This window comes from Lytechinus pictus, chromosome 4 (genome assembly GCF_037042905.1).
Source record: "Lytechinus pictus isolate F3 Inbred chromosome 4, Lp3.0, whole genome shotgun sequence".
Taxonomy (NCBI): domain Eukaryota; kingdom Metazoa; phylum Echinodermata; class Echinoidea; order Temnopleuroida; family Toxopneustidae; genus Lytechinus; species Lytechinus pictus.
Genome location: NC_087248.1, coordinates 12,512,928 through 12,540,760, shown reverse-complemented (window position 1 = coordinate 12,540,760; position 27,833 = coordinate 12,512,928). Strand labels below are relative to the sequence as shown.

General features: G+C 34.2%; 1 protein-coding gene and 1 pseudogene across 2 annotated transcripts; one reads left to right on the top strand and one right to left on the bottom strand.

The window, feature by feature from the left end:
• The first annotated feature begins 472 nt into the window (after positions 1-472).
• Positions 473-9,995, top strand: LOC129259531 (uncharacterized; annotated as a pseudogene).
• Positions 9,996-10,629: 634 nt separating this feature from the next.
• On the bottom strand, positions 10,630-25,866 carry LOC129258429 (uncharacterized oxidoreductase MexAM1_META1p0182-like). 2 transcript variants are annotated; one of them, XM_054896704.2, is made up of 9 exons: positions 25,739-25,866; positions 24,903-25,042; positions 24,481-24,573; positions 23,523-23,661; positions 23,034-23,074; positions 22,196-22,265; positions 21,613-21,649; positions 13,025-13,088; positions 10,630-12,587 (listed from the first exon to the last, which is right to left on the bottom strand). In XM_054896704.2, the coding sequence occupies exons 1-9, from the start codon at positions 25,806-25,808 to the stop codon at positions 12,423-12,425; spliced, it is 819 nt and encodes a 272-aa protein (XP_054752679.2). In that variant the 5' UTR covers positions 25,809-25,866; the 3' UTR covers positions 10,630-12,422. The 2 variants fall into 2 exon arrangements, with proteins under 2 accessions (XP_054752679.2, XP_063954995.1); XM_064098925.1 differs by lacking the exon at positions 24,481-24,573 and having other exon boundaries at positions 25,739-25,863.
• Positions 25,867-27,833: the final 1,967 nt, after the last annotated feature.

The window sequence follows — 27,833 nt, the reverse complement described above, 5'->3', positions numbered from 1 at the left end:
CTAATAGAGACATTTTATCTGCGGATAGGATCATTGCATTGATAATGTATATTTAGTAATACGTCATATACATAAGGAACATCAATATGATTCAGAATCTGAAAAAAAAATGTATTTTTATAGCAAACTTTTATCAAAATCCAAAAGAGCAACGGAAAATCTTGTATCCAACGATCGTTTTAGAAATATTAAGGGTTCAGTTTCATCCCAAATTCCAAAAACGTAACAAATGCCCTGTATACCAGGGCGAAGCCCTTTATCATGTTTATTGTTGCCTGACTATACTGACGGTGTATTAAATCATAATAGAACTATACAAAATTGTCAGAACACGATCAAACTCCATATAGATGATATAGTTGACATGTCCTGTAGAATTTCAATAGGTCAGATTCTAGATCAGTTAGTTGATCTTCTCGTTTAGAAAACAATTCAGCGACCTACAGAAAACTCGATGAAACAGATCCAAAAAATGTCGGCACCATCTCCATTTCCATCCACTCCTGGGCCTTGGGCATCGTTGAAGGGGAAAGTTGCCCTCATTACAGGTAAATAAATAACTACCGGTCGAAGATAACATTTTATATGATCTTGTTTGAGTACCTTTGGTAAGAAAAGATTGTTTTAAAAATAGAAAGGGCGTAATAATACCAGTCTAGTTCTACACGTACCAGTCTAGTTCTACATGTGCTTGTAAAGTGCGCCACTTATACAAGTTAAATGTTACGGTACAGTTGTAACGATGTATCAATCAATGACGCGTCCAGCGCAAAGCAGTCATTTCAAATGCTTGAGGTATGATCCCACCGCTGCCACTACACCAATATATTTCATGTTTAAAGTCGGTCATGTTCAACCATTAGCCAATATGTGTTACGTTTATGCCTGGTGCTATGTTCAGGCATATTCAGTCTCAGTTCCTAATAAAGATGGAATGACTTTATACAAAGTGTCCGATGTGTTTGATTTCCTCTGCCTCGGCACAGGATTTCTTAGGACATGTAGGATTGATGAGGGGGCCCTATTTTGAAATCAAGAGAACTTTTTGGCGTATTCCTATCAATATGGGGACGGTGTGCATGGGCAGTCAAAGTCATAAACAGTTATGGCTATGTCAGTATGTTACTTTTATTTAGCCGAGCGAGCGTTCCTCTTGAGCTAGCTGTCTTTGGATATCACCGAGTTGGGTTTTCTGCTAAAGTAGATTTTTTTTGTTATTTCGCTAGGAGCTAGCTCGGGTATCGGAGCAGGTGTGGCCCGCTATTTTGCTTCTCTTGGATGTCGACTAGCCTTGACAGGTCGGAACATGGATAATCTTCAGCAGTTGTTGAAGAGTGTATCGAGAGAGGTCTGGAAAGAGATCAGGTGAATATAATACAATTCATTTGATATGGTATCAGACACTCTTCCAGGGGCGGGGGAATTTGAATAGTGGACTATCGTGTTAATGTGTTTAGTGTGTCCGACAAGTTGTCAGATCTGAAAACTTTCATTTTGATTGGCTGAGGGGCACTGTCGGAAAAAGCGTCCTTTCATGAAATGCTCCCCTGGTAATATCTTTGGAGGGCTATGCAGGGTGGGCTTCTAATCTAGATTTCATGTACATGTCTAACAAGCCTCCCGGATCTTCTCAGGTCACTACTCAAGTCCTATGAAGTGAAAATTAGGAGATTGCTTGAGTGTTAACTGTACGTCGGATGGTGGCAGTGCATGGCTCTGGTAGGAGGGGACTGACTTAGAGGTGTTGCATCGCCTGCATCCTATCTGTCATAGCATTAGTCCCACCAACCCTGTTGTTTCCCCATTACTGCATTGGAATTTGTATCGTTCTATTCCAGACACTGATCATCAGCAACAGATTACTTGATCATGTTAAAATTAAGAAGTTGCAATGGACACTGTGATAGAAGGAATCGCAGGATGAAGTAGGGTTTTTCCCCATTTGGTTAAATGCCACTTGGTCCAATTACCAACTCGTCTACTATCATTTGGTCTACCATCAGATCGTCCAATATCCACATGGTCTAATTGCCATTTTGTCCACTCACCATTTCGTATAATGACCAGTTGGTCAAATAGCCATTTAGTCCATATACCATTTTGAATAGAGTAAGTGTCAATTGTGCAAAATGAATGAAAATAAAACAGATATCAGACCAACTGGTTATGAGACAAGATGGTCATAGAGGAAATTGTGATTAGACGAAGTGATGATTGGACCAAATGGTTGTTAGTCGAAATGTTGCTGGACAGAATGGCATTAGACTGAATAAAGGTAGTCCATGGGATGAGGGGACGAATTGGCGTGACGAATTGGCAATTTACCGAAGTAGGCGTATTGAAGGGACCGACGCGTCGCGACGTACGTGAATGTTCCTAATGCCTTTCTGACGTGCAGTCCTATTTCTGAAGAAACAATGAAACTTGAAATAAAATACCTGAAGCAATCCAACTGATTTTCTGAGAATGTGATCCATCTGCACTTATTTCCATATACATAGATATTGATCATTCAGGCTAATTTTGAAGTTGAAGGCGATGTGAAGAAAATTGCTGACCAAACCATACAGAAGTTCAACCAGCTTGATGTTTTGGTAAGATTTATCCTATAGCCTCTTTGAATTAAATTTGAAGGAATGGATCCTAATGATGTGACTGGGTGCGTGCGCGCACAAAAAGTCGTGACCTGTGAGTTAAGTATATATAATGACCGGTCATGATGGTTTTAAGATAAGGATATGGTTTATAAATATAAAAAAATATCGTTATCTTATAAAACATTCATTACACATCATTTTGCTCGACATTAGAATAATTACCAATAGTTTTTTTATCGTTTAAATAGTCCAAACGCTAAACACCCTCAACGATGGGTATTCCAAAATTCACGGAGTGCATTATAAACAGATAAATCCACCCAGTTCGACCAGGTTTAAAAAACAACAATGACAAACACGTTTCTTTATAATCGTAGATCATCATTTCACCTGACATATATGAATGTGTGTACACTCTAAATTCCAAGGATTTAAAATAAATCCAGATCGACTGTGAATAGTGACCAGCCGAATATTAGATTCAGATTTAAACCTTGTTGATTGAAATATAAATCTAAAACATATGACTCTACATCTTTTGAGATTTAAAAGTTTATCCTAAAAATTTAAAATAGATTCAAAATTTGGCTGGTCGCTATTTAGAATTCAGAGTGTAACGGAAAAACCGACATAGTGCCTGCATGTGTGTGACGTCATGTCATCAGTTATTTACCCGCGCTCATTTCACTAAACTTTGCTTTAAATCTTACGTCAAAATGTACAAGTCAAACTACTCTGATAATGTAACTTGTTTCTTGTTTTCTGATTTGTCTTGTTTTTATGTTACCTGCTTTTTATCGGTAAACTTTTCATATCACCGTGATCACAGATTTGTCAATAAAGTTAGTTTCATACGTTTCCTTTCACATAGGTAAACAATGCAGGAATTGCTTCTTTGGATTCATTAGAGACTTTGAAATTGGAAACTTTTGATACGACATTTGCTGTGAACGTCAGAGCACCACTTTATCTAACTCATCTACTGGCTCCATACTTAATCGCATCAAATGGTCAGGATATGAGCTTTTAATGCATCTTCAACATCCAAATGCATTTTATAGCTAAAAAACCCCACACATTTATTCAAACATGAGAATATACATGTTTCATTTGTTACCTTTTCTGCACAAGTTTACCACAAGAAATTAATAGGTTATTTCCGTAAACATGTTCAGAAATATAACATGGTCGAATAGTCCAAAGTATCCTTCTTTCAATACCGTCTATTCTTGGTTTAATTCATTTGTTACTAAAAGCTTTTATTTCTATATAAAAGTTATTTTCTTCAGATATTTTTGATACCTTCTATTTTGTGTTTTATTAATTTTTCTGTTTCGAGAGTTACGATTTTTTATATATTTTAATTTAAGCAGTTATCTTCTTCAGAATAATTTCAAAAGTATTTTTGTAACAGTCATAAAGATGTCTTCTTTAAATCTAACGAATTCCTATATTTCGTTACCCGTGTAAGTGTAGGAAAGATATGATTATTAATGAATATATGGAAACGAAATAAATACCTCCCTATATAGGTCTTGCTACTAATGATTATGCCAGTCATTCAGTTTAAATAAAATAATCAGTTTATTTTGTTGAAAAAAAATCACCATAAGAATCACCCGAAGACATTTTCCAAACAGTGACCATCTAAACTCCAAAGTTGATTATACCGATTTTATTATTTTTATGATGGCAGTTTCAAAAGGTTGACTCTGCATCGGGTGTATGAGAGAGTCCTTTATCGGAAAAAGGCAACAGCAGGAAACTTTAAAGTTCATCGTCCTAATATGTAGATGTATATTTAACAACAATTTTGATTGACTGTTCTCTTCTATTTTGACAGGCGCTGTTGTTAACAATTCTAGCACATATGGAATCAGACCCGTGAGTATGATCGTTTACATGATTTTTGAAAGATGCAAGTTTCTTCTAGTTTATTTTTTAAAATATAGTAAATGCCTTCATTTTAATCATGGGAAAGAAGGGGGGCATAGGGAATATGTCTTTATATTAGATTTTTTTTTACGATAACGGTTCGTGATGAATACAAATACAAAGAGAAGCGGGTAAGAAACTATGTGAAACAATGGGTCCACATTTAAAATCAATTTTCGTTTTCTTAAAAAAAATTTGTTTTATGGAAATCTTTAAAATATCAAACGACATATGGGGCGATGCTCGCTTGTGACGTTACAAGATATGAAATGTTTAATTAGACCAATGCCACTGTTATATTTTCATGAATGTGTTTTTGCTAACCATTCACTTATAGTTTTTTTCATCTTTCTTTAAAAAAAACAAAACTAATATTACGTTGTGGTGAACTTTGTTCTCCTTTAGCTCCAAAATAAATAATGGACTTGCTATCTTTAACCCTAAAAGGACTGGGCTATTTGAGATGTTTGCACGACGGGGGGGGGGGGGGGGGGGCATGATGCCCCCTTCTGATCTCGGCCGCCGTTCTAGCGATCGCGCCTAAATTTGGCACGCACATTCTTAACCATATAAACTACAAGCCAGTATAAAACAAATTTGAAAATATATTTTTTATTTATTAGGAATAAAATGATGTCATCTTGGTAATCTAATTTAAAGGTTTCCACAAAGAAAAATTGCGAAAGCCAAATTTTTTCCTTTTGTATTTGCTTTTATAATTTCTTATGTATTTCTCTGTTTTTTCATCTTTTGTTGTTATAATGGTTTTTTTTCAAAGGAAATTATTAAAGACCATTTATCAACTAAATTAAACCCTAAATTAATAAAGCAGACCAATTAGAATGAAAAATAATTACCCTTTTATGAATTTCATTTCCCATAGATTTTGTATACAAAGTATAAAAATTAGACATTTTCGGCATGACATTGTCTCGTAAAAAAAAGTCATATGTGGCGTCGCAATGCTATACAAGGATGTCGCAAATTTGGTCTCAAAAGTTGCACGATACTTTAAAGAAAATAAAGAGAGTCATAAAATATTGCGGCGCTGTCCTTCTGCCTTTCGGAAATATCGCGCGAAGCGTTGGGGGGCATCATGGCCCCCCAGTCCCAGTTAAGCCACTTTTGTTTTAGTATTTCTTCAAATATATTTTGAATATAGAGAATATTACATTCTAAAAACGAAAAGGAACAATTTACACAATATTGGGTAGAAAGGGAACAAGCATGTTTGCTGTGTAATTTTTCCCCAATATTGGGCAAATTGCAAGTTTCCAGGGTAAATTTAAACGCAACATTGCGTAAAGTTTGCTAAATATTTGATATCATTTTACCCAGCAAACATACCTGTTCCCATTTTACCCAATATTGCGTAAACTTTTTTTAGAGCGTATATTTTATGGAAATTGGATATGTTTTTGTATACTTCTTTACTAAAGAGAAAATTCAAGAAACAATTCAAGTTATATTCAAGATGAAAATACCCCGCGTCATATTCGTTAACAATAAATAGACGCGCGAAACGATGATGACTGTATACGCTTTATTGTTACGTCACCAAGTGGTGTCGCAGTAACTAACGTTGCGCGTTATGTTACAAACAGTTCATTTCTGACTTGTCAGAGCTTATATACGGTTCTAGCTGATTTCTCTGCGAGAATATAGCTTTTTCCTTACCTTTCGGAGTGTTACATTTCGAATTATCATGGGTACTTTACAGAGCAAGTACCAGGGACGCTACAAATATCTGAAAAATAAGAAAGATGCGGTAAGATTGGAAAAAATGATGATTGGAGAGAGTAAAAATAATATCCCAGTCACATTGTCATTAATATGTAATTTGAAATCCCTTTTTCCTAGAATTGCCTTTTCTCTGTTGTGGAATGGATTATCTCGTTCTTAATCATTTAATAATGTGAGTAAATATTGCAAGTGGTTTTTACAAAAATTTGAAGTATTTAAAAAAAAAATAGAAGATTTCTATTGACTTGAGTAATCTCATACTTATATTTATCTTGCACTCGCAATAATCGCGATTCAAAAGAAGGGTATTGTTTTGTCAAATATGACGTAGACAAGACATTCAATAAAGATTCTGTGTCATTATGTAATAATTTTTAAAATTGCTCTGCTTTCTGATCTATATGAAATACAGAAATGTAAAAGTCCCAATCATTCGAAACTAATCATATCTTAACAAAAGCAACCAAAACGAAAGTACATAATTGTATAGATCGCATCTTAACTGTTAGAAAGTATTACACGTTCCATTAAATCGAATGTTGGCTGAGAGAAAAATAGGTTTCATTCCATTATGTTTTAAATGAGTAGCATAGAACTCACTGCTTGAATTCAATAATTCTTAGATTCAGGATCTTGAGCGAGAAGGAACAGATGATGATCAAATCCAACCAGAAGGTAATTAATCCGCTCAATGATTACATCTTTTTTTTTTTTTTTTTTTTGGGGGGGGGGGGGGGAGTTTCCGTTGACTTTTAAATGAGGACCCACCCCCCAAAAAAAATCGCCATTTAAATTATGTCTGAAATTATATTGAGGATAATTTTGAAAGTAGATCTACATATAAATATATATACATATATTTACCATTGACTTCTAGCATCATTTTTTATTAATTTTACTTTCAACATTCCATCACAAAGTCATATTGTAGTCCTCATAATTTTTTTTATTTGATGCTCTCTTTCGATCTCTGTACCACAATAGCCCCTAACTTCACTGTATTCAAGCTGTTTGAAGTTGCACACAGAATTAATTATTTTCATTCGAAACTGAAAAATTCTCTTTTCCATCTATGGTTGGATCCAGGTTCGACTGCGGGGGAGGGGGCGTTGGGGGTACCGAGTGGTGTACAAACATGTTCTGACATTAAAAAAAAGGAAAAAAAAAAAAAAAGCCCCCTTCGGCCGCTAGATCCTCTCCTATTCTCAGTACACCCACCCCCTCTTTCTGTCTCTCTTCCACTCTCAACCCCCTCTTTCTCGTTCTTATTCGAGGAATAACCGTCATCTTTCACATCGTCATGAACTTGGTTTCTTCTATATAACTTGTATGTTTTTCTATCAGTTCCTACTGAAGTCACTGGACCTTGTGTCGCTCCCTTGGCCACCATGGAGGATGTTGACGATATCCTTATCTCTCCAAGTCCATCTCTCTTTTCCATGCCTCCATTTGATGACGTCATCAAACGAATGACGTCAACCAATCAAAATGCCGATACAACCGACCCGAGTAAGTTGTTATGGCCTGTTTAATGTTTTTTCTCTTTACCCTCGATGTTAATTTAAGCCTACTATTTCATTTTGTGTACGCATGATCGTTATAAATTTCGCCGAAGTAATGAACCTTTTTTAGATCAGAATATGCCTACGTGATTTGGAAAAAAAAATATTATGAAAATAAATTGCAATCTTGCACTTGAAACCCTTTAAAGTTGACTTTTTGTGTAGCATCTATAATGGCCCATACAATCATATTAATCAGACCAACTCTTATTACTCAGTATGTGGGCATATTGTTTAATATTACTATCAATATTTACTGCCTTTATTATAATCTTAACAGACGCCTGTCATGTCTGTTTTCCTAAAATTCAGTCTGAATTATTTGGCGAAAATCATTCCACCGATGGAAACGTTATTTTAACTTTAACAACACAATAATAACTTGTAAAGTGTTTCAATAAAAGCAAATAATTCCGTTTGTAGATAATACTTTATGAGCAAATAACCTAAATCTATCATCATGTTTATTTTGGGGGTCTTGATCAGATGACTACGACGGTGAATCTATCACTATGAGCGAGTTTAACGAGGATTCCATCTCCCTGTCATGGGCGACTTCCTTCAGCAGTAGTACGGACATCGATGATCGCCTCAACCAAACCACCACCGACATCGCCTCCGAGTCCGATGATGATGACGAAGACGATGAGGCAGTCGAGCCTTGCCCTATGAAGCAGGAGAAAAACAAGCCTCGCTCTATCAGTAAGTACATAATCATTTACTATATAGACAGGAGTAGGTCAAGAATTTTCTGAAATAATCTTGACATGCAAAGAATTGAAGGGGGGGGGGAACTTTCTTATTTCCTGATATACAACATGTACAATCAGGCATAATGACATTTTTTATGATTCTTTAACAAAAATAATGAATGGCCCTTGTGACTCCTTGATCCTGACCACATTGCACCTCTTTGCATGGCGCCGAGCCCGGCTCCGATTATCCTATATACTTAGTAGCATCTTTGTCATTTAGAATGATTGAAATATTATAGCTTTCATGTCACACAACAAAAACCAAAAATCTTTTGTCTAGTTTTAGTATTTCAACTCTAATTATGCGTTATTTCAAAGGGTGATATGTATTCAGCGGCCGTTATTGCATTTTCTTTTTACATTCAAAGTTCTTTATCACTTTCTGTTTCACTTTCTTTTTTCCAGTTAAGGGTTTTCGTAAACGCCTTCGTCGTTACAGAGAGAGACGGGATCGGAAGAAACCCAAGGGATGGGTATGGTGGACGCCAGAGGGCACTCTTTGTGTTTGTGTAAGTAAAAAAAACATTACTTGAGCAAAATGTGCATTACTTTCAAAGAAAAAAATAGATGGAGCTTAAGAACGATGAAGAGGATTAGAAGAAAGAAAAGATGATAAAGAAGAATGAGAATTAACAAGGGTAGAAGTGGTAGTAGAAGGAGAGGTTAATAGAAAAAGTGCGAATTGGAACCTTGTTGTGTCGTATTAAAAACCCTTGAGAAAAAGGGTCCCCCCAAAGATTCTTTACATGCTCAAGTAACATTAAATGGTTTAATTAGGAACCTAAAAATGTTCAGACTGGCTGTTTAATGTGTTTAGAACATTTTAGGGGTCCCTCAAAGGTTCCAAATACGGGGACAATCATCGAACCCTCAAAGAACTCCCCCTTTTTTGTAAAAGTGTATGATGATAATGACATGACCAGTGATCATTCGCCAAACAGACGGGTTTTTATAGTTCAAAATTTAGAGAGTTGTTTTATTATAATAATGTTGGAAAGATGAATGCAATGCAATAAGAAAACCATTGTCAAACAAAAGCCTATCGTAATTTTTTCATAAAGATTCTCACTTTACGCCCGCTCATGAAAATGAATTCTCTGCTTCAAAGGGTTCAAGTGAAACTCACCAAGCTCAACATACATTTCATACTCCCACGTATCCTTCTTTCCCTCTCTTTCCCCTATTCTCTTTCTTTCTTTCTGTCTGTCTTTCTCTCTCTCTCTTTCCCCCTCCCTCCCTTCTCTCCCTCTCTTTCTTTCTGTTTTTCTGTCGTTCTGTCTCTCCAGGATGAGAATGGTGATTTCTATCAGGAGCATCACGTGGTTGATAAGATGAGGTTCCGACGAGGTGGTACAGAGATCCTTCGCTACTGGGTTCCTCAAGAATGCCGATGCTCAGATTAAAATAATCTTATCGCCTCAATTTGCATTTCGTTTGCAGTTCATGTCATCTTATCTGCATTCAATTAAATAAATGTATTTTGCATACATTTAAAGCGATTTATATTGAATCTATTTGTTTGTATTGAAGGCTCCCTTTGTGATTGATCAGAGGAAATTATTAATGAAAAACTGAATTGTAAAGAATGTAAGGTGTGAGAGAAGGGGTCGTCAAAGAAGAAAATTAGTGGTAAAAAATTATAGAAATTGGGAAAATGCATTGATATAAAAGCTCTTTCTTTGGTCATGTTTATAAATTACTTTCGTCAGGTACAGAGATCATCTTGAGAATTGAATCGGTAAATGATTCGGAGAGAGAGAGAGGGAGAGAGAGAGAGAGGGAGAGAGAGAGAGAATGAAGCTTGCGGGTGGAAATGATATTAATATCCCACTTTATATATCCAGGTTTTTTTGCGCTTAATCGACAAGAATAATAAAGAGTAATGAATTAACAAACCTGAAGTAGCAAGAAACTGTCAAAAAGAATATAGAAATGAAAGAAAGGGAAGTTTTGCTAAAATACGCAGATTCTATTGATATTTGACGACACAAAATCAAGAGACATACAAAAAACATACATTCTAATTTTTTTATTTTTCTAGTGTACAAAGATCATTTTATTAATAATGTTTTACGAATAGGTCCTGCATTGTAATTTAGGGAGAAATAAATGTTAAGTTCGAGCGCACATGTGAGAATTTGGCGTCAATTTTTTTAACACAACCTTGCGTAAAATTTACAAAGTATTTGGTATCATTTTACCCAGCAAGCATACATGTTCCCATTTTACCCAATATTGGGTAAGCTGTTTTAGAATGTAGAGCATATCAATCGAAATGAATTGATTTCCGGACCAATGGATAGGCCGATATATTACAGATGGACCTGGACCCCTAACTTAGTGCCAGAATATACCAAAAATAGCCTTTCGTAGTATATTAAACGTATAAGGGTTAGGAAATTGTTGCTCGCTCACTTCGCTAACTCACGATTTTTTCTACGTATTTCTGTCCCATTCTGTCCCACTACGTTTTGACCACCAGAGGTTTTAACTCAGTGGCAATTTTATAATCATTATTTGTGTTGGACTGACCAACGTGAGCCCCCTCCCGCTGCCCGCCCCCTCCCTCTTAGAGTCACGCCTCAGGTGCTGCGTTAGGTCTATAAATACTTAAACGCTTCTAAAATGGTTTATGTAGCCTTCCTAAAGGGGATTCCAGCCTTGTCCATAATATTTTTTGAGAGGGAGAGAAATAAATAAAACAGAATGGTGAGAGTTAAAAAAAACAATCAGACAAGCAATAAGAAAGGTATGGCTGTTTTAATGGACAAGTCCACTCCAACTATTACAATGTAAAAGTGGACATTGAGTAAAACGAGAATAATCCGACAACACTATAACAAAATTCATCAAAATCGGATGTGAAATAAAAAAAGTTCTAAGATTATAAAGTTTCCTTAATTTCACATCTTGGACCGTATGGGAATGGGGGGGGGGGGGGGGGACTGATGACAGCACTCACTATTTCTTTTGCATATCTCTATATGAAATATTTTAATTTTCTACTCGGTACTCATCTGCTCACTGTCACGTGGAACAAAATTTTATTCCTCCCTAAACGTGCAGAATTACAATTGTTTTAACAATTTTGGGTCATTCAAGCTGGTAATTATTGTCAAATCTGTAAACTTGAAAACTTGTATAATTCAAACAATAAAGAACAAAAGAAAAATTGAGTGAGACGCATCATCTACCTTCTCATTTGCATATCATCAAGTTGTGCATTATTTTGTATTGTATAAAAAAATAGCGAAACTTTAGAATGTCATAAGTCTTATTTTACATTCGAATTTGATGAAATTTTCAATGCTATGCTGTGTTTTTTTTTTTATATTGATTCAAATCAACATTTTTTTCTGAGGTGGGTTGATCTTTACAATTAACATCCCTAAGACTATGTAAATTTCAAATCAGCAACTGGGTAAATAACAATCCATAGGTCACTTAATCGGGGAATTGTAGTTTTCTCGTATTATAATCAATCAAAGAAGCATGTTCTCATGAAAGAAGAATAATTATAATTTGAAATGAAACTTTTGTAAAAATGTGATATTTTAGCCATTTTATGTATCAGAGTAAATGAAAAGAGTGGTCCTTGCCCTACATCACTATATGACATCTCATTATGCAGCCAATTTTAAGTCTCCAGTGATATAGTGATTATCATTTTTTTAATTTAAAAAATGATAATTTCCTACTGATTGTCCGGTATTGAACAAACTTTCACATATCTATATAGTTCTCTGATTTTTATTTTTCCTCTAAAACCCCTTTCTAATTTGGGTTGGATTCCCGTTTAATGCTAATAATTTAAAGAACAACAATCTCTACTAATCAAGGGTGGTTACTAAGAGATGATTCCCTCCATCTGCCAGGAAATTTTCCCCGGTGGTAAAGGACGAGTCACTGGATGCGAGAAATGCAATGAGTTTAGCCACTTCTTCAACAGTCCCAGTTCTGCGCATTGCATGAGTTTTCTTATGGAACTCCATCCACTGAAATACATAAATCAGAAGATATATGTGATATTCATACATAAAATTCAAAAGCAAGCCAAACGAGCCAGCATGAATTAACATTTCTGGTAATCATACAGGTTTCTCACTAATTTTCTCATAAACTATATTTACATATGAAATATTCTAGGGGAAAAAATACTATGCAGAAGCAAAATAAAAGCTGGGGGTGAGAGTGGTCTAACTCTATCCACAAACTTTGTCATAAGCACGTTCCCACATGTGGAAAGACAAGACACTCCCGATTTCGTGGGCTTGCTTATAGATTCCCCTACACAATAATGAAGACATTAGCATGTATGCCTAATGCAAGGGGGGTCATGCCCCCATTCCTTTTAGGGTTATACTGATTAAACAGCTGATGCGAGGTTCATAAACGATTACACACCATTGTGTACAGGCAACGAACAACAAACCTCTTGGTCTTGCTCATCTGAAAGTCCTGCTCGCGCCGTTATTTTAGTAGGAATTATACCAGGGCTGTAAAAAAACAATAAGCCAACATACGTCTTTCATTGGTTGGGGATGACGAAATGATAAAATATTCAAGCATTTTCAATAAATCATAATAAATCATAACTTTCACGAGCGTATACACGAAGGTAATACTGCTAGGTCATCATCATCACTTGACACTTGTCCTTTAAGAAATAGTAAGTGAAGGACATCATCGACTGTCTCATTTGCATGTCACTGAGTTGTGCATAATTATCACTGTTTTGTGAAAAATAAGCGAAACTTTAGAATGTCATAAATTTCTAATTTTGCATCCGATTTTGATGAAATCTTCAGCTTTATGCCAAATTAAATTTTCTATATTTATTCAAATCAATATTTTTCTGGGGTGGACTTGACCTTTAAGGAACTCCGCACTTAATCGACTGAAAATTGGAAGAAATATTATTGTTAATTACATATTGTTTTCTTTCAAATAATTCTCAAACTATGATAATGCGATTTCTCGAATTCCACATCTTTCAAGTTTTTACAAAGTAAAATTGGTGGTCAAGGGTATCGAAGGCTTTGCTTAACTCCAAAAATCACAACAATTGTGCAAATTTTGACTAAAGCATAAAACTTTCACAAGTATTAGTATATGCCATAAGATTTATTTTAAAGATGGGAGGTAAATTTATAAATGCCATTTTCGGCCGTTGCCATGGCAACGGATTAATTTCTCCAAAATAACATACATTCCCATATAAATGGTAAATAAACATGATATAGATGACCAAAATGATAATTTTCAGGCTCCCGATTGAAAACATACGAAATTTAAAAATATTCAAGATCATCAAGATAGTTCCAATTGGTCCGTTGCCATGGTAACGGCTTGTTTTTCCCCAGAAAAATAAAAAATTTGATTAAAAAGTTGTAGATTATGATATATCTTTAATTTCCCCTAATTTTACAGTGCTTAACAAAGATATTTTGGTTGCTAAATGTGTAAATTACATTTCAAGCCATTGCCATGGCAACCAAATAACATCTAATTTACAAAATAACATGGTTGTCAAGACAATGGATAGGTGGAAAATACAATTGGAATTGACTTAATCTGTATGCTTAAGTTTCGACCCCCTCATTTGAACAAAAAATACAAAATTGTTCTTCAGGAGTTCTTTATAAAGATGAAATATTATGTTGCTTTGGAAATGCCTGAATCAAATTTAAAAAGGAACAATTTTACAAAGGGCCCGTTGCCATGGCAACAGCTTATTTCCCTCTAGAAAGGTAAAAATATTGATAAAAATGTAAAATACATGTACAGTATGATCATCATTCCATTTTCCCTAATTTCAAGGTACTAATCGAGATATTTTTGTGACTAAATTTATAAATATAACATCTTAAGCCATTGCCATGGCAACCAAATAACATCTAATTTTTTAAAAAAGTGGATGATAAGGTTAAAAACAGGTGAAATATACAATGAATATTAACTTAATGTGCATTCGTAAGGTCTGACCTACTCAACTAATTTAGGGGAAAATAATACAGTCAGTGTTCTGCATGAACTAATTAAAATGATAAACATTGATGTTGCCTTGGTAATACTTGAATTCAACGATAAATATCAATGTTCCCAATGGCCTGTTGCCATAGCAACGGATCATTTACCCAAGAACATTAGCAGTTTTGATTTTAAAAAAGGACTGTATAATCTGATTTTTCTTTCATTTCCCTTAAATTTAGGGTAAGAATAGATATGTTTGCTGTTAACATGCAAATAACATATAAATCCATTGTCATGGCAACCAAATAACATCTAATTTTAAAAAAATATTACATGGTTGACATGATAATGGACAGGTGGAAAATGCAATTTATAACAATTAACTCAAGGTTTGACCCAGTCATTTAATTTTGAACAAAGATTACAGTGTTTCGCATTAGTTCATTAGAATGATGAAATTTGAGGTTGCCTTGGTAATGCTTGAAGTTAATGATAAATATCAATGTTGCAAATGGGCCGTTGCCATGGCAACGACTCTTTTTTCCCAAGGAAAGCACCAAATTTGATAGAAAAACAGTTTAAAATCTGCATTTTGTCATAAATTTCCCCTAATTTTAGGGTGCAAAGCATAGATATGTTTGCTGTTGATGTACAAATAACTTAAGCCATTGCCATGACAACCAAATAACATCTAATTTCAGTGGCTTAATTTGGTTTCTATGCGATGGTTTTAAGGGTGAAGTAGTACATTGGGACTAGTTACAAGGACAGCCAGTGGTCTGACGTGTCCCCTGTCCAAAACCCTAAGACGGCTTCCAAAAATGGAGTTTGAAATGGTTGTTGATATATAAATGGACATATAGGTCATTTCCTATCAATCTGAGATATATGATTTTGGTGTCTAGACCATGGTTTCAATGGTCAAATAATACACTATGACAAGTTGAATGGACAGTCAGTTGTCCATTATATAAAAAAAATCCAAGATGGCTTCCAAAAATGGAGTCTAAAATTGCTGTTGCTGCATTAAAAAAGTAGTTTGTTTGATATCCTGGAATATGTTTATGTCATGGTTAAATGGGTCAAATAATACATTAGGACAAGTAACAAGGACAGTCAGTGGTCAAGTTTGTCCAAAAATCCAAGGTGGCCTCCAAAAATGGAATAGCTCCTGTTACTAACAAATGGACATATTTCGTGTAATATATGCCAAGGGCATATTATTTTGATATCTAAACCATGGTTTTAAAATTCAGTAAATACATCATGTACATTGGAACAAGTTACAAGGACAGTCAGTAATCCAGTGTGTCTAAACATCCAAGATGGCTTCCAACAATTGGAGTCTAATCGGAGTCTGTTACTTAAAAATTGACATAGTTCATTTAAAATCCACCAAGAAAAAATAATTTTGGTGTTCACACTTTGGTTTCAAGGTTTAAAAAATATGTTTAGACTGGTTACAATGATATCCAGTTGTCAATTTTTTCCTAAAAATCCAAGAGGGTTTTCAAAATGGCATCTAAAATGACTTATATCACTCAGAAATTATCTGAGTTCATACAACATCAACATGTGAGAAACATTTTGGTGTCTACACTGTGGTATGAAGGGTCCACTATTACATTAGGACAAGTAACAAGGATGGTTAGTTATCAATTTTGTCCAAAATCCAAGGTAGATTCTAAAATTACATCAATGGGTGCTGTTGCCAACTCTTACCTGCTTGCATTTTGAATGTAGGCACCAAAATTATTTCTCACAAGTGGATATTACATCCACTTCAAAGTAACAGTCGTCATTTTAGAACCCATTTATGGAAGCCATCTTGGATTATCAGGCAAAATGGACAATTGTAACCAGTCCCAAAGTATAATTTGATCCTAGGGTTCTTGAAACCCTAGTGTAGACACCAAAATAATATCCCCAGGTGTCCATTTTTTAGTAACATTATAACCCACATTTTTAAAGCCATCTTTGAATTTTTTGACACAATAATGACACCTGACTGTCCTTTCAACTTGACCAAATGTACAGTATTACTTGACCCTTCAAATACTAGTGTAGACACCAAAATCATATCCCCAATGTATATCATTAATGAACTATATTATGTCCATATTGAAGTACCAACAGTCAATTTAGACCCTATTTTGGAGGCCATCTTGGATTTTTTAACATACCAGTCCACTGACTGTCCTCGTAACTTGTTCTAATGCATTAAACCATGGTTTTACGATTATGGTTTAGACATCAAAATCATATTCCCCAGACAGATATTGAGCAAACTATGTCCTAATTTATATTTGACTCTTGAAAATATGGTTTAGACACCAGAATCACATCTCACAGGCGGATATAGAATGAGCTCTGCCAATTTTTAAGTAACAACAGTCAACTTTAGACCCCATTTTGTAAGCCATCTTGCGTTTTTTAACATACCAAACCACCGACTGTCCTTGTAACTTGTCCTAATGCATTACTTGACCCTTTAAAATATGGTTTAGACACCAAAATCATATTCCCCAGACAGATATTCAACAAACTATGTTTATTTGTAAGCAACATTAGACATTGTTTTATATCTTTTTTGGAAGCCATCTTGGAATTTTGGACATACAAGACCACCGACTGTCCGTGTAGCTTGTCCTAATGTATTATTCGCCTTTGAAATCATAGTTTAGACACCAAAATCATATCTCACAGGTGAATATAAAATGAGCTATTCCTTTTTTAAGTACCAGCAGCCATTTTATAATTATTTTCGGAAGCCATATTGGATTTTCGGACATACTTGACTGTCGTTGTAACTTGTCCTAATATTATTTGACTCTTGAAACCAATGATTTAAAGTCAAAATCACTTCCCCTAGGCCAAATTGAAATGAGCTACGTCCGCTTTAGGTATCAGCAACCATTTTAGATTCATTTTTTTGAAGCCATCTTATGTTTTTGGACATTCCAGACCACTGGCTGTCCCTGTAACTTGGCCCTATGTACTATTGATCCTTGATAATAACCAATGAATAAAAAACAAATTAAAGCCATTTTATCAAGTAATGGATGAGTTGGGGATTTTTAGCCTACGGCAGCCAGTGAGGGCACCATCTTGGATTTTTCCTGTTACCCTGGAGTACTTAATTTTTCTTTTCAACCTTTCAACCAGTAAGGGTATTTTTAAAAAATTAGATATTTTGATAAGTCTACTTATCATGTAAAATTAGCAGTGAATAGATTATACTTCATGTTGATTAGATTCATAATTATGTTAATTTAAAAATTATCACAGTATTTCAAAATCTTCTTCGTCAAAATCTGTAGTGTAATTTTGAGGGGTCCAGATATGATGTATTGAGTAAAATTTATTTTTAAAAGTTGTCAGCTAGCCCAGCGAAAGAGTAAAACTTTCGAAATTTTTCATTTTTTTTTACAAAAATAAAATGTTGTAAAAGATTTTGGGTATAGTATTCGTAAAATAATCATATTTTATCCATCTCTCTTTCACTTTCTCTTTATTTTTTTCTTGGTAATAATTTTTTTTTGGGGGGAGTAGGGTTGCAGAATTTCCGGGAATTTTCTTGATGGAATTTTTTCATGGGAATAAACGGGAATTTGGTGGGAATTTTTTGAATTTTCAGCAATTTTCAAGAAATGATGGGAATTTTCAAAAAGTAAAAATTTTCTGATATATGCAGAAATTAAAATGCGTACTAGCAGATGATACTTGATAATTCTTTGCCATCAAATTTCGAGCCAAGTATTATGCTAAAACAGTCAGACAAAGCAAAATTTTAATGATTTCCATGTAAAAGTTGATTTACTGTATTTACATTGATTAGGAGCTCAAGACCATGTCAACTCCTCAGATAGACTTTTGATTTTGATTTATCAACGCCTATAATCCCCTTATATATTGATATGAAGAACGGCCTTAAAGCACAAATCACACCAAGACGCTTTTTTCAAAATGGCAGCCTGCGAATACTTTGAACGAAATTGACCAGCCTCGAAATTAGAGTTTCAGGAATTTATTTGAGCCCCAAAAAGTCTGATATGATTTTTGTAGGTCTTATTTCGATGCCATGTATATATAATGAAATAAGATGGTGCTTATAATTTTAGCATATTTATGTTCAGCACCCTCAAACAAGGGAAAAGGAAATAAAATAAAATTTTATTTTTATCAAAATTTGTACTTTTAATGGCGATTGGCAACATTGATATTTATCATTATGTTCAAGCATTACCAAATCAACATATCGTAAGAAATCATGCATAACACTTAATGTGATGTTAAAATTAAAAGAGGTCAAACCTTACGCATATTAAATTATTTTATTGTATTTTCCACCTGTCCATTATCTTGTCAGCCATGTTATATTTTGGTAAATTAAATGTTATTTTATTGCCATGGTAATGCCTTAAGATGTTATTTATACATTAAACAACAGAGATGTACGTGTATGTTTGGCACCCTAAACTTAGTAGAATTGAATGGAAAATAAAATTCTACAAGGTATTTTTTATCAAAGATGGTATTTTAGGGGGAATAAAATGACCCTTGTCATGGGAATAGAACATACATTTGTAAACATTGATATCAATAAATTCAAGCATTACCAAGGCAACATCAGTTTGTATCATGCTAATGAACTCATGCGGAACACTTACTGTATTTTTTGTTCAAAACTTAATGACTGGTCAAAGTCAAACCTTATGTAGATTAAGTAAATCTTTACTTTACACTCCACCTGTCCATTATCATTACAACTGTGTTAGTTTGTTTTAAAAATTATATCTTAATTGGTTGCCATGGCAATGGCTGAAGATGTTATTTATTTATTTACAGCAAGCATATATATGCTTAGCTCCCTAAAATTGGGGCAAATGAAATACAAATCAGATTTTACAATTTTTTTGTTTATCAAAGATGATACTTTTCTGGGGGGAATGAGCTGTTGCCATGGCAACGGGACATTTGAAACACTAATATTTATCATTAAATTCAAGTATTACCAAGGCAACATAATTTTATTATTCTGATGAACTCATACAGAACTCTTACTGAAATTTTTGTTCAAAATTAAATGACCGGCCAAACCTTTCGCATATTGAGTTATTTGTAATTGTATTTTCCACCTGTCCAAAATCTTGTCATTCAAATCACTATTTTTTTGTATTAGATATTATCTGGTTGCCATGGCAATAGTTTCAGATGTTATTTATACATTTTGCATCAAACATATCGATGTTTAGCAAGAAAAAATGCAAGAAAAATCAGATTCTACAGTCCTTTTTTTAATAAAAACTGGTACTAAATGATCTGTTGCTATGGCAACAGGCCATTTTGAATATTGATATTTATTGTTGAATTCAAGTATTACCAAGGCAACATCAATGTTTATCATTCTAATTTAGTTCATGCAGAACACTGACTGTATTATTTTCCCCTAAATTAATTGAGGTGGTCAAACGGTACGCATATGTACATGTTAATTTTTATTGTATTGTTCACCTGTTCATAAGCTTATCATCTATGTTTTTCTTATTTTTTTTTATTAGATGTTATCTGGTTGCCATGGCAATGGCTTAAGATGTTATATTTATAAAATTTAGTCACAAACATATCTCGATTAGTACCTTGAAATTAGGGAAAATGGAATGATGATCATACTGTACATGTATTTTACATTTTTAGCAATATTTTTACTTTTCTAGAGGGAAATAAGATGTTGCCATGGCAACGGGTCCTTTGCAAAATTGTTTCTTTTTAAATTTAATTCAAGCTTTACCAAGGCAACATTAATTTTTATCTTTATAAAGAACTCCTGCAGAACACTTTCTGTATTTTTTGTTCAAATGAGGGGGTCAAATCTTAAGCATACAGATTAAGTTAATTCCACTTGTATTTTCCACCTGTCCATTGTCTTGTCAAACATGTTATTTTTGTAAATTAGATGTTATTTGGTTACCATGGCAATGGCTTGAGATGTAATTTACACATTTAGCAACCAAAATATCTTCGATAAGCACTGTAAAGTTAGGGGAAATTAAAGATAAATCATATTCTACAACGTTTTTTTAATCAAAATTTTTATTTTTCTGGGGAAAAACAAGCCGTTGCCATGGCAACGGACCAATTGGAACTTTCTTGATGATCTTGAATATTTCTAAATTTCATATGTATTCAATTGGGAGCCTGAAAATTATCATTTTGGTCATCTATATCATGTTTATTTACCATTTACATGGGAATGCATGTTATTTTGGAGAAATTAATCCGTTGCCATGGCAACGGCCGAAAATGGCATTTATAAATTTACCTCCCATCTTAAAAATAAATCTTACAGCATATACTAATACTTGTGAAAGTTTCATGCTTTAGTCATAATTTGCACAATTGTTCGGCTAATCCGCTCTACTATAAGTCCATAAATACGCATATTATATATTTTTTGTTTGCCGTTGTGTTTGTAGATTTATCGTATAGGGCTGGTCAGTTGAATGTCTTTTCCTGAATCTTGAATTCGTTTGAATTTAGAAAATGAAAAGTATTTAAGAACTTAAAAAGTCTGTTGCAAATATTCTTCTCTAATATTTTGGATATGCTTTCTTTACATTATTTTTCAAATAAATAATGTTATTACCGAATTTATATCCCCTTTAACATGACCATGCTAGTGGCGTAATAAGCCAAAATCTTAAGGGGCTAGGTATTGGGTATCGGGCAAATTTTCTTTAAAAAAACATGCGAGCAAGCGAGCAAAAAAAATTGTGATAGATTTTGACATAATATTCAGAAAAAATGTAATATTTCACCCTATACTCCCTGACTTTCCCTTTCTTCCCTTTTCTATTTGTTTTCTTGGTCTTGGAAAATTTTAGGGGGGGAAGTGCCCCAAAGGCCCCCATCTGTACACCACTGGATCATGATTACCATAATCTTTCAGGTCCTGAATTGTCAGAATAACATGTCTTATGATGAAAATCAAATTAATGTTTGAAATGAAAAGGGTTCAACTTTGAAAAAAAATCTTCAGAAACTTACTTTACTGCATTAACTCTGACTCCATGAGGTGCCAATTCTGTTTCGTGAAAAATAAAACGCGTTAACAGATGAACGAAGACAAATACATGTAACCAAATTTTACATATATTGCACTATGACAGTCCACTATCTGCCCTTCAAAGCGTTATAGCATAATGGCGCTAAATCACTCAGAGAAGAAATAGTCAAATTTCTTGGGACCAAAACGACCTTCATTTTGTAGTGAAACCTTTATTTTTATTTTTATTTTTTTGGCAAATTTACTTCAGCACCCACAGCAAAAACATCGTTGCCAGGGCCCTGTAAGTTCTCAAATCGTACACATACTATATCTCTATTTCTCATAATGGGGACGTTTATATGATCATAATGTTTAATTCTTGAAAATCAAGTATAATTGAAACACCCGGACTTTGCAGGAACTTTCGAATGGCAAAAATAAACCAAATGTTCGAATGGTTACCTTCTCAAACCGTCATTTGCCCTAGCCACCTTTATTTATTTATTTATTTTATTATATTTTTTTATTTTAGAAAAGCACATTGAGCTACATAATTCTTGGGAGTGATCAAGATAAACATACCTTCAGCGATACACCTTGTCATGTGATTCAATGCTGTCTTACTTGCACCGTAGCTTAACGCCGCCGGAGGCTATACAAGCAAAAAATAAAGATAATGGATATGAAATTTAAGAGAGTAAAGGTATATATTTACAATCACAATTTCTGTTTCTGTTTATGGTAACTCCCGTAGGAACTCGGCTGGACAGCGTTTTTGCCTGTAAACGCCAAGCTGGTATAATTTAAAGTAATATCAAACTAAAAACTTAAAATAAATAATGATTTTCTATTTTGAACTAAAAATACGACATTATAGACTTAAACAAGGTCCTATAACGTTCATATTAGCAGATCATGCAGATAGGGTATTTTGATTGTGAGGTCACAACAGCATATGTTAGTTTAGTATTGTATCTTAGTTCTCCCTACTTTCATCAGTCTGTGACCTCACAGTATAAGCTGAAATATTGGGCAAAAAATAAAAAAATTTCTTGGTGAAATAAAAATGTTACTGAATGGGAGATTGTGTTGAGCCTCTAGTCTTATAATCTTTGATGGACTGCACAGAAACTATATAAGTCTTCTTCTACCATTGAACAAAAGAGGTTTTCGAAAAGATTGTGTACAGATTCAAGCGCGCAGTCTTTTTTTCATATTAATGTAAGCGTACTATTCCAATTAAGATTGTAAATTTAGGCTATGAAAAGCCCATTCATTTAGATACATTTACTGTGTTTCTCCCTCCTTTGTATATATATTTTCCGGAATTATTTCAATAAGCAAAAATATATGATTGCAAAACACATGAATACAAAATTTAATTACAAGAAACTGAAAAAAATTAACGATTTACACTCACAGCTCTGATTCCATAAACGCTAGAATTATTAACAACAGTGCCTGTTAAAATAGATGTATAAAATTAATGTAAAAATGATTGTTATCATGACCACAGATGAAGAAACGGTGCCTTTTAATAGTTTTGCTATTTTTATGCCAAAGAATACTCCCCATAAAGTTCTCTGCTCGATTACTTCTGTGAGATCCCAACTCCGTGATGATTAAAGCGAACATTAGCACGTTCGTTGATCTCCAAAATTTCAAAACATTTCCATTCGGTAAAAAATTGAATTTTCTATCATAAGTGTTATATTTTAAGCGTTTAAATAACTTTCCATTATCAATCAAATATTGCGTATCCAAACTAGTTTTCTACTGTAAACTGACTAATATAACTGATTTTCCTATGGCCACTTCTTCATGAAAAAGGGGTCATATGGTTGTTTTTTTAATTTTAGCTAATCAATATAATATTATTATCTGTTGATCAAAAATCATTTATTCCAACCTTTTGACGCGATTAAATATGGAGTCAGAAGATGGGTTAGATGTAGGGGTGCTCTGACATTCACTGCAAAGGTCGTATCAAAATTTTCCAATGATAATGTTTCTATTGCATCAAAGAAAGCAGTTCCTGCGTTGTTGACCTATATATATGAAAATAATCAAACATGAAATGAGAACCAATGAAAAGGGGAATAGCCCTTGTAGTTCACTAGCAATATACCATTCGTTGTTGCATCAAATCTATAGAACCTTAAGTGCCATGATTATACAATTGTATGATTCATTGCCATTACATATTACCTAGTTTCCTGGACTTGTAACTCGTTCTACAACTTATTATTCGTGTTGAAATCATTGGGATGTGTTTGTAAGTCGAGGGAACGACTGAGTAAATTTGGAGTTTGGAGAATTAAAAATGTTAATGTAACCTCAGGGGCTTTGTCACAATAAGTAATATGTTGTGTGGATCCTCTCCCTTCTTCTTCTTTTTGTTTTTTCTTTCTTCTTCCTGGGGTAGTACAGACCTTTGAAATGTCTGGGTAGATTTGCCACGCTTATACCTTGTACAGTGCTGATAAACGCCATGTTACAATGTCGATCCACAGTGGAGTTACAGATTTATGTACGCAAGATAAAGATGTTCCTAGTGCTGGCGCTATCCAAACAAATAACCACCGATTACAAGGGCAGTTGACCTGTGACGTTGAAACCTCACAGTAAAAGTTTGCAAATTTCGAACATATTGAATTGAAATAAGCAGCAGGTTTAAATAATAATTGTTTTCATGTGTGATGACGAGCTTTAAGCTATTGCCCTAGGTCGCTTGCCCGTTACACATATGAAAGAGGTGGACAGATGATCAATGAAAAACATAATCAGTGAAAAATGAATGTACATATTTTTGAACGACCTTGGTCGAATCAGAAATGAATGTCAATACCAATTTTTGCACATCTTACCAAAATATCAAGCTGGTTGAACTTTTGTATGGTTTGGTCTGCAGTTTTCTTAACATCGCTTTCAATCTCAAAGTTTGCCTGAATTGTTAAAATCTATGTGATTGGAATGAGAATATAAGAATCTTGAAAACTAAGCTCAGAAAAAGTGATTGATTTTGTCATTCGTCAGTTTGATAATGTTATACTGTCTTGAGAAAATTATTAATGTGAAGGCCCACATCAAACTTGCATTCGACCCCAGCCTACATAGTCCTACTATTGAAGAGTGTTTGAATAGTGTACATTGTATGTTCTAACATGGGCCATACTAAGACAGAAATTACAGGGAATATACAATTTGCTTAGAGTAGACAAAATTCAAGTATTCAATGGCTTATGAAATTTATTAGTGACATAAATTGATTGCTCAGAGTCATGATCACCAGATCTCTTTCTAGACCTCTCTCGATACATTCTTCAACAACTGCTTGAAGATTATCCATGTTCCGACCTGTCAAGGCTAGTCGACATCCAAGAGAAGCAAAATAGCGGGCCACCCCTGCTCCAATACCCGAGCTAGCTCCTAAAATAATTATCCAAAGGAAACAAACAGAACATAATTATCTTTGAAAAAGTAAATACACCCTAAGTAGTAAACAATTATTTTAAGAGGATGACCTGTCAGGTTAAGAATTAATGTAGGACAAATAACACACGGAACTTTTAGATTGCTATTCTACTAAACAAAATAGCTAGATGTTTGATCTTGTTGAGTCGACTTAACCATATCATACTATTCATAAATATTGAATACTGACAAGGCAATAAAAACTCTCTCACCGAGCTGGCACATACAAAAATTACTTAAAATGTCTAAGAGGTAACCATCAAACCTTACAACTTGAGACAACCATCAAGCCGCGGTGACAAGGTTCTTGTTCCTTCATGGACTCTTAAATCAATTCACTTTTTGTTATATTTTACATTAGTTTGTATCGAAATCATTGATTATCATATCATCAACTGACCTGGGGAGCGTTTCATCAACATTTGCTGTCTGGTTATTTGTCAGATCTGACAACTTTTCTTGTTTTTTATATGCTGAGGACAGTTCATAATGGTCCGACAAGTCCTTCCACGCCCCCCTCCCCCTGACGTAGTTTCTAAGCGTAAATATAGGACGAGACGGTTTTGAAATCCTTATCTTATATTAAAAATATATACTCCATTCATACTCTTATATGATCATGTATATAATAATCAGTCAGTACTTACTCACCAGTTATAAGGGCCACTTTTCCTCTCAAGGATGCCCCAAGAATAGAAGGACTTGCAGGTGGTGCTGACATTTTCAATCCGTTGAAAACAAGTTGCTCAAAGCTTGCCGAGATATTTCTGTACGAAGAGATCGATAGACTGACCTGTCTATATAAGTTATATATATATAAAATATCTAACGGACTTTGATCATCTCATCAAAAAAAATGTTGACAAATCTGTTTGGTTCTGCATTTATGTAGATATGAATTATAAACATACATGACGCATATTTTGATAAAGGAGTAGGACCCTACTTCATTCTGATAGTCCGGTCCACATTCACTTTATGGCATTGTAAAGGGTACAATAGCTATAAATGCTTGCCGCGGGAAAGCGTTTTTAAATTAATATTTCTCATCTAAAAAAATCTAGCAGCGTAGCCAGGATTTTCAATTAGGGGGTTCGATTCCTTGGTTGAAAATTTGGCAAGCAAAAAAAAAAAGGTTCTCCGACAAAATTGTTTGACATTTGTCCACTAAAATCTTTTCCCCTCCCTATTCTTATTTATTTGGAAAAACCTCGCGACCCCCCCCCCCCCCGATATCCGCTATCCTTTTTTTGTGGGCATCACTAACGGATCATTTTCGGTCGATGAATGCAGTGCACAGATTGCTATACAGTGCGTCCCAGAAAAAACGAAACCGAGATTTAGCGATGATTTATCATAACTTAATCATAAATAAAATAGACAAATGACCTACCAATGTAAAGCTTAGAATCTCCTCTGCCATCTGGTATTACTTAGATTATTCCTTATTCACGCATGATTGAGCAAAAACAATTCGAAGAAAGAATGCCAAAAACTCATTTGGCGGGGGTATCTGAATTTCATAAAGAAAATCACATGACTAAAAAGTTCAATATCTTCTCTTTTCTTTGATACCTAAATCACAGAAAATGGTCAAGTAGTAAAAAAGTTATGATCCCTCGAAACGATGCTTGTATTTCCATAATTTCATTAAATAAACGTGTTTTCACCGGTTTCCCACTGAAGCTATCGCACGGTAACAAAAGACTTAATGCATGGCTGATCGTCAACAAAACGGAGTGTCGAGTGAGTTTGAACGCTAGCCTGTAAAACATCTTCATTTTATGAAATTATTGAAAATCAAGCCTTATTTCAAATAATCAGAACTTTGTTATTTCTTGACCATTTTCTGTAATTGAGGTATCAAATTAAAGAGCAGATATTGAACTTTTTTAAAATGTGGTTTTCTTTTAAAACCCAGATACGGCCTGCCAAGTGATTTTTTGTATCCCCTTTTCAAATTGTTTTTGCTCACTCATGCGTGAATGAGAAATAATCTAAATAATTTCAGATGAAAGAGGAGATTCTAAGCTTTAAAATGGTAGGTCATTTGTCTATTGCATTTGCGATTAAGTAATGATAAATCATCGATAAATCTCGGTTTCGTTTTTTGTGGGACGCACTGTATATTTTTGTTATTTACTGCCAAACAAAATTTATCTAAAATTATGATAATTTGATAATAAATATTAACGCGTGAAGCGATATACAGCTGTTCCTGAACATTTATGATATCTTTGTTCACACGCGTACAGGGCGGTTGAGCTTCAAAGAAAATTCGAAGCCTATTTTCTGGAAGCTTATCAATCACCAGTCATAATTTTCTTCTTCTACTTCTAGAGCTGGCTAAGTGCTGATTCAATATGTTGAAGCGAAACGTACTGGTTGTGTGTATGTGTTGAAAAGTGCTGATATTTTGAAAACAAGCACATAAACCCCAAATTTTTAATGGTCACACCTCTTTAGTATATCTTTAGCTACGACCATGCAGAATTTAGTGAAAATGACATGGGTTTAAATGAAGTGCAGCATTTATTGTAATTCTTAAATTTGTTATATAAATTTCAATTTTTGTAGACATATTTTTCTCACCTTTCATACCTTATCTTTAAAACTGAAGGTGCTACTACTCTTTAAAGAGCAAGCGAATCGCAATATGAGTGGATTCTTTATCTTAATTAGATATATGTAATTCTGAACTATTATGTAAACTTTGGTGAATTTTTTTCTAATTAATAAAGGTTTA

Excerpts from the sequence above, each read along its gene's own strand:
- LOC129258429 (XM_054896704.2), bottom strand. The coding sequence starts at position 25,808 with ATGTCAGCACCACCTGCAAGTCCTTCTATTCTTGGGGCATCCTTGAGA. Across the intron at positions 21,650-22,195 it reads GACAAGGTGTATCGCTGAAG|AATTGGCACCTCATGGAGTC; the intron begins GTATGTTTATCT and ends TTCACGAAACAG. Across the intron at positions 12,588-13,024 it reads CAGATGAGCAAGACCAAGAG|TGGATGGAGTTCCATAAGAA; the intron begins GTTTGTTGTTCG and ends TATGTATTTCAG.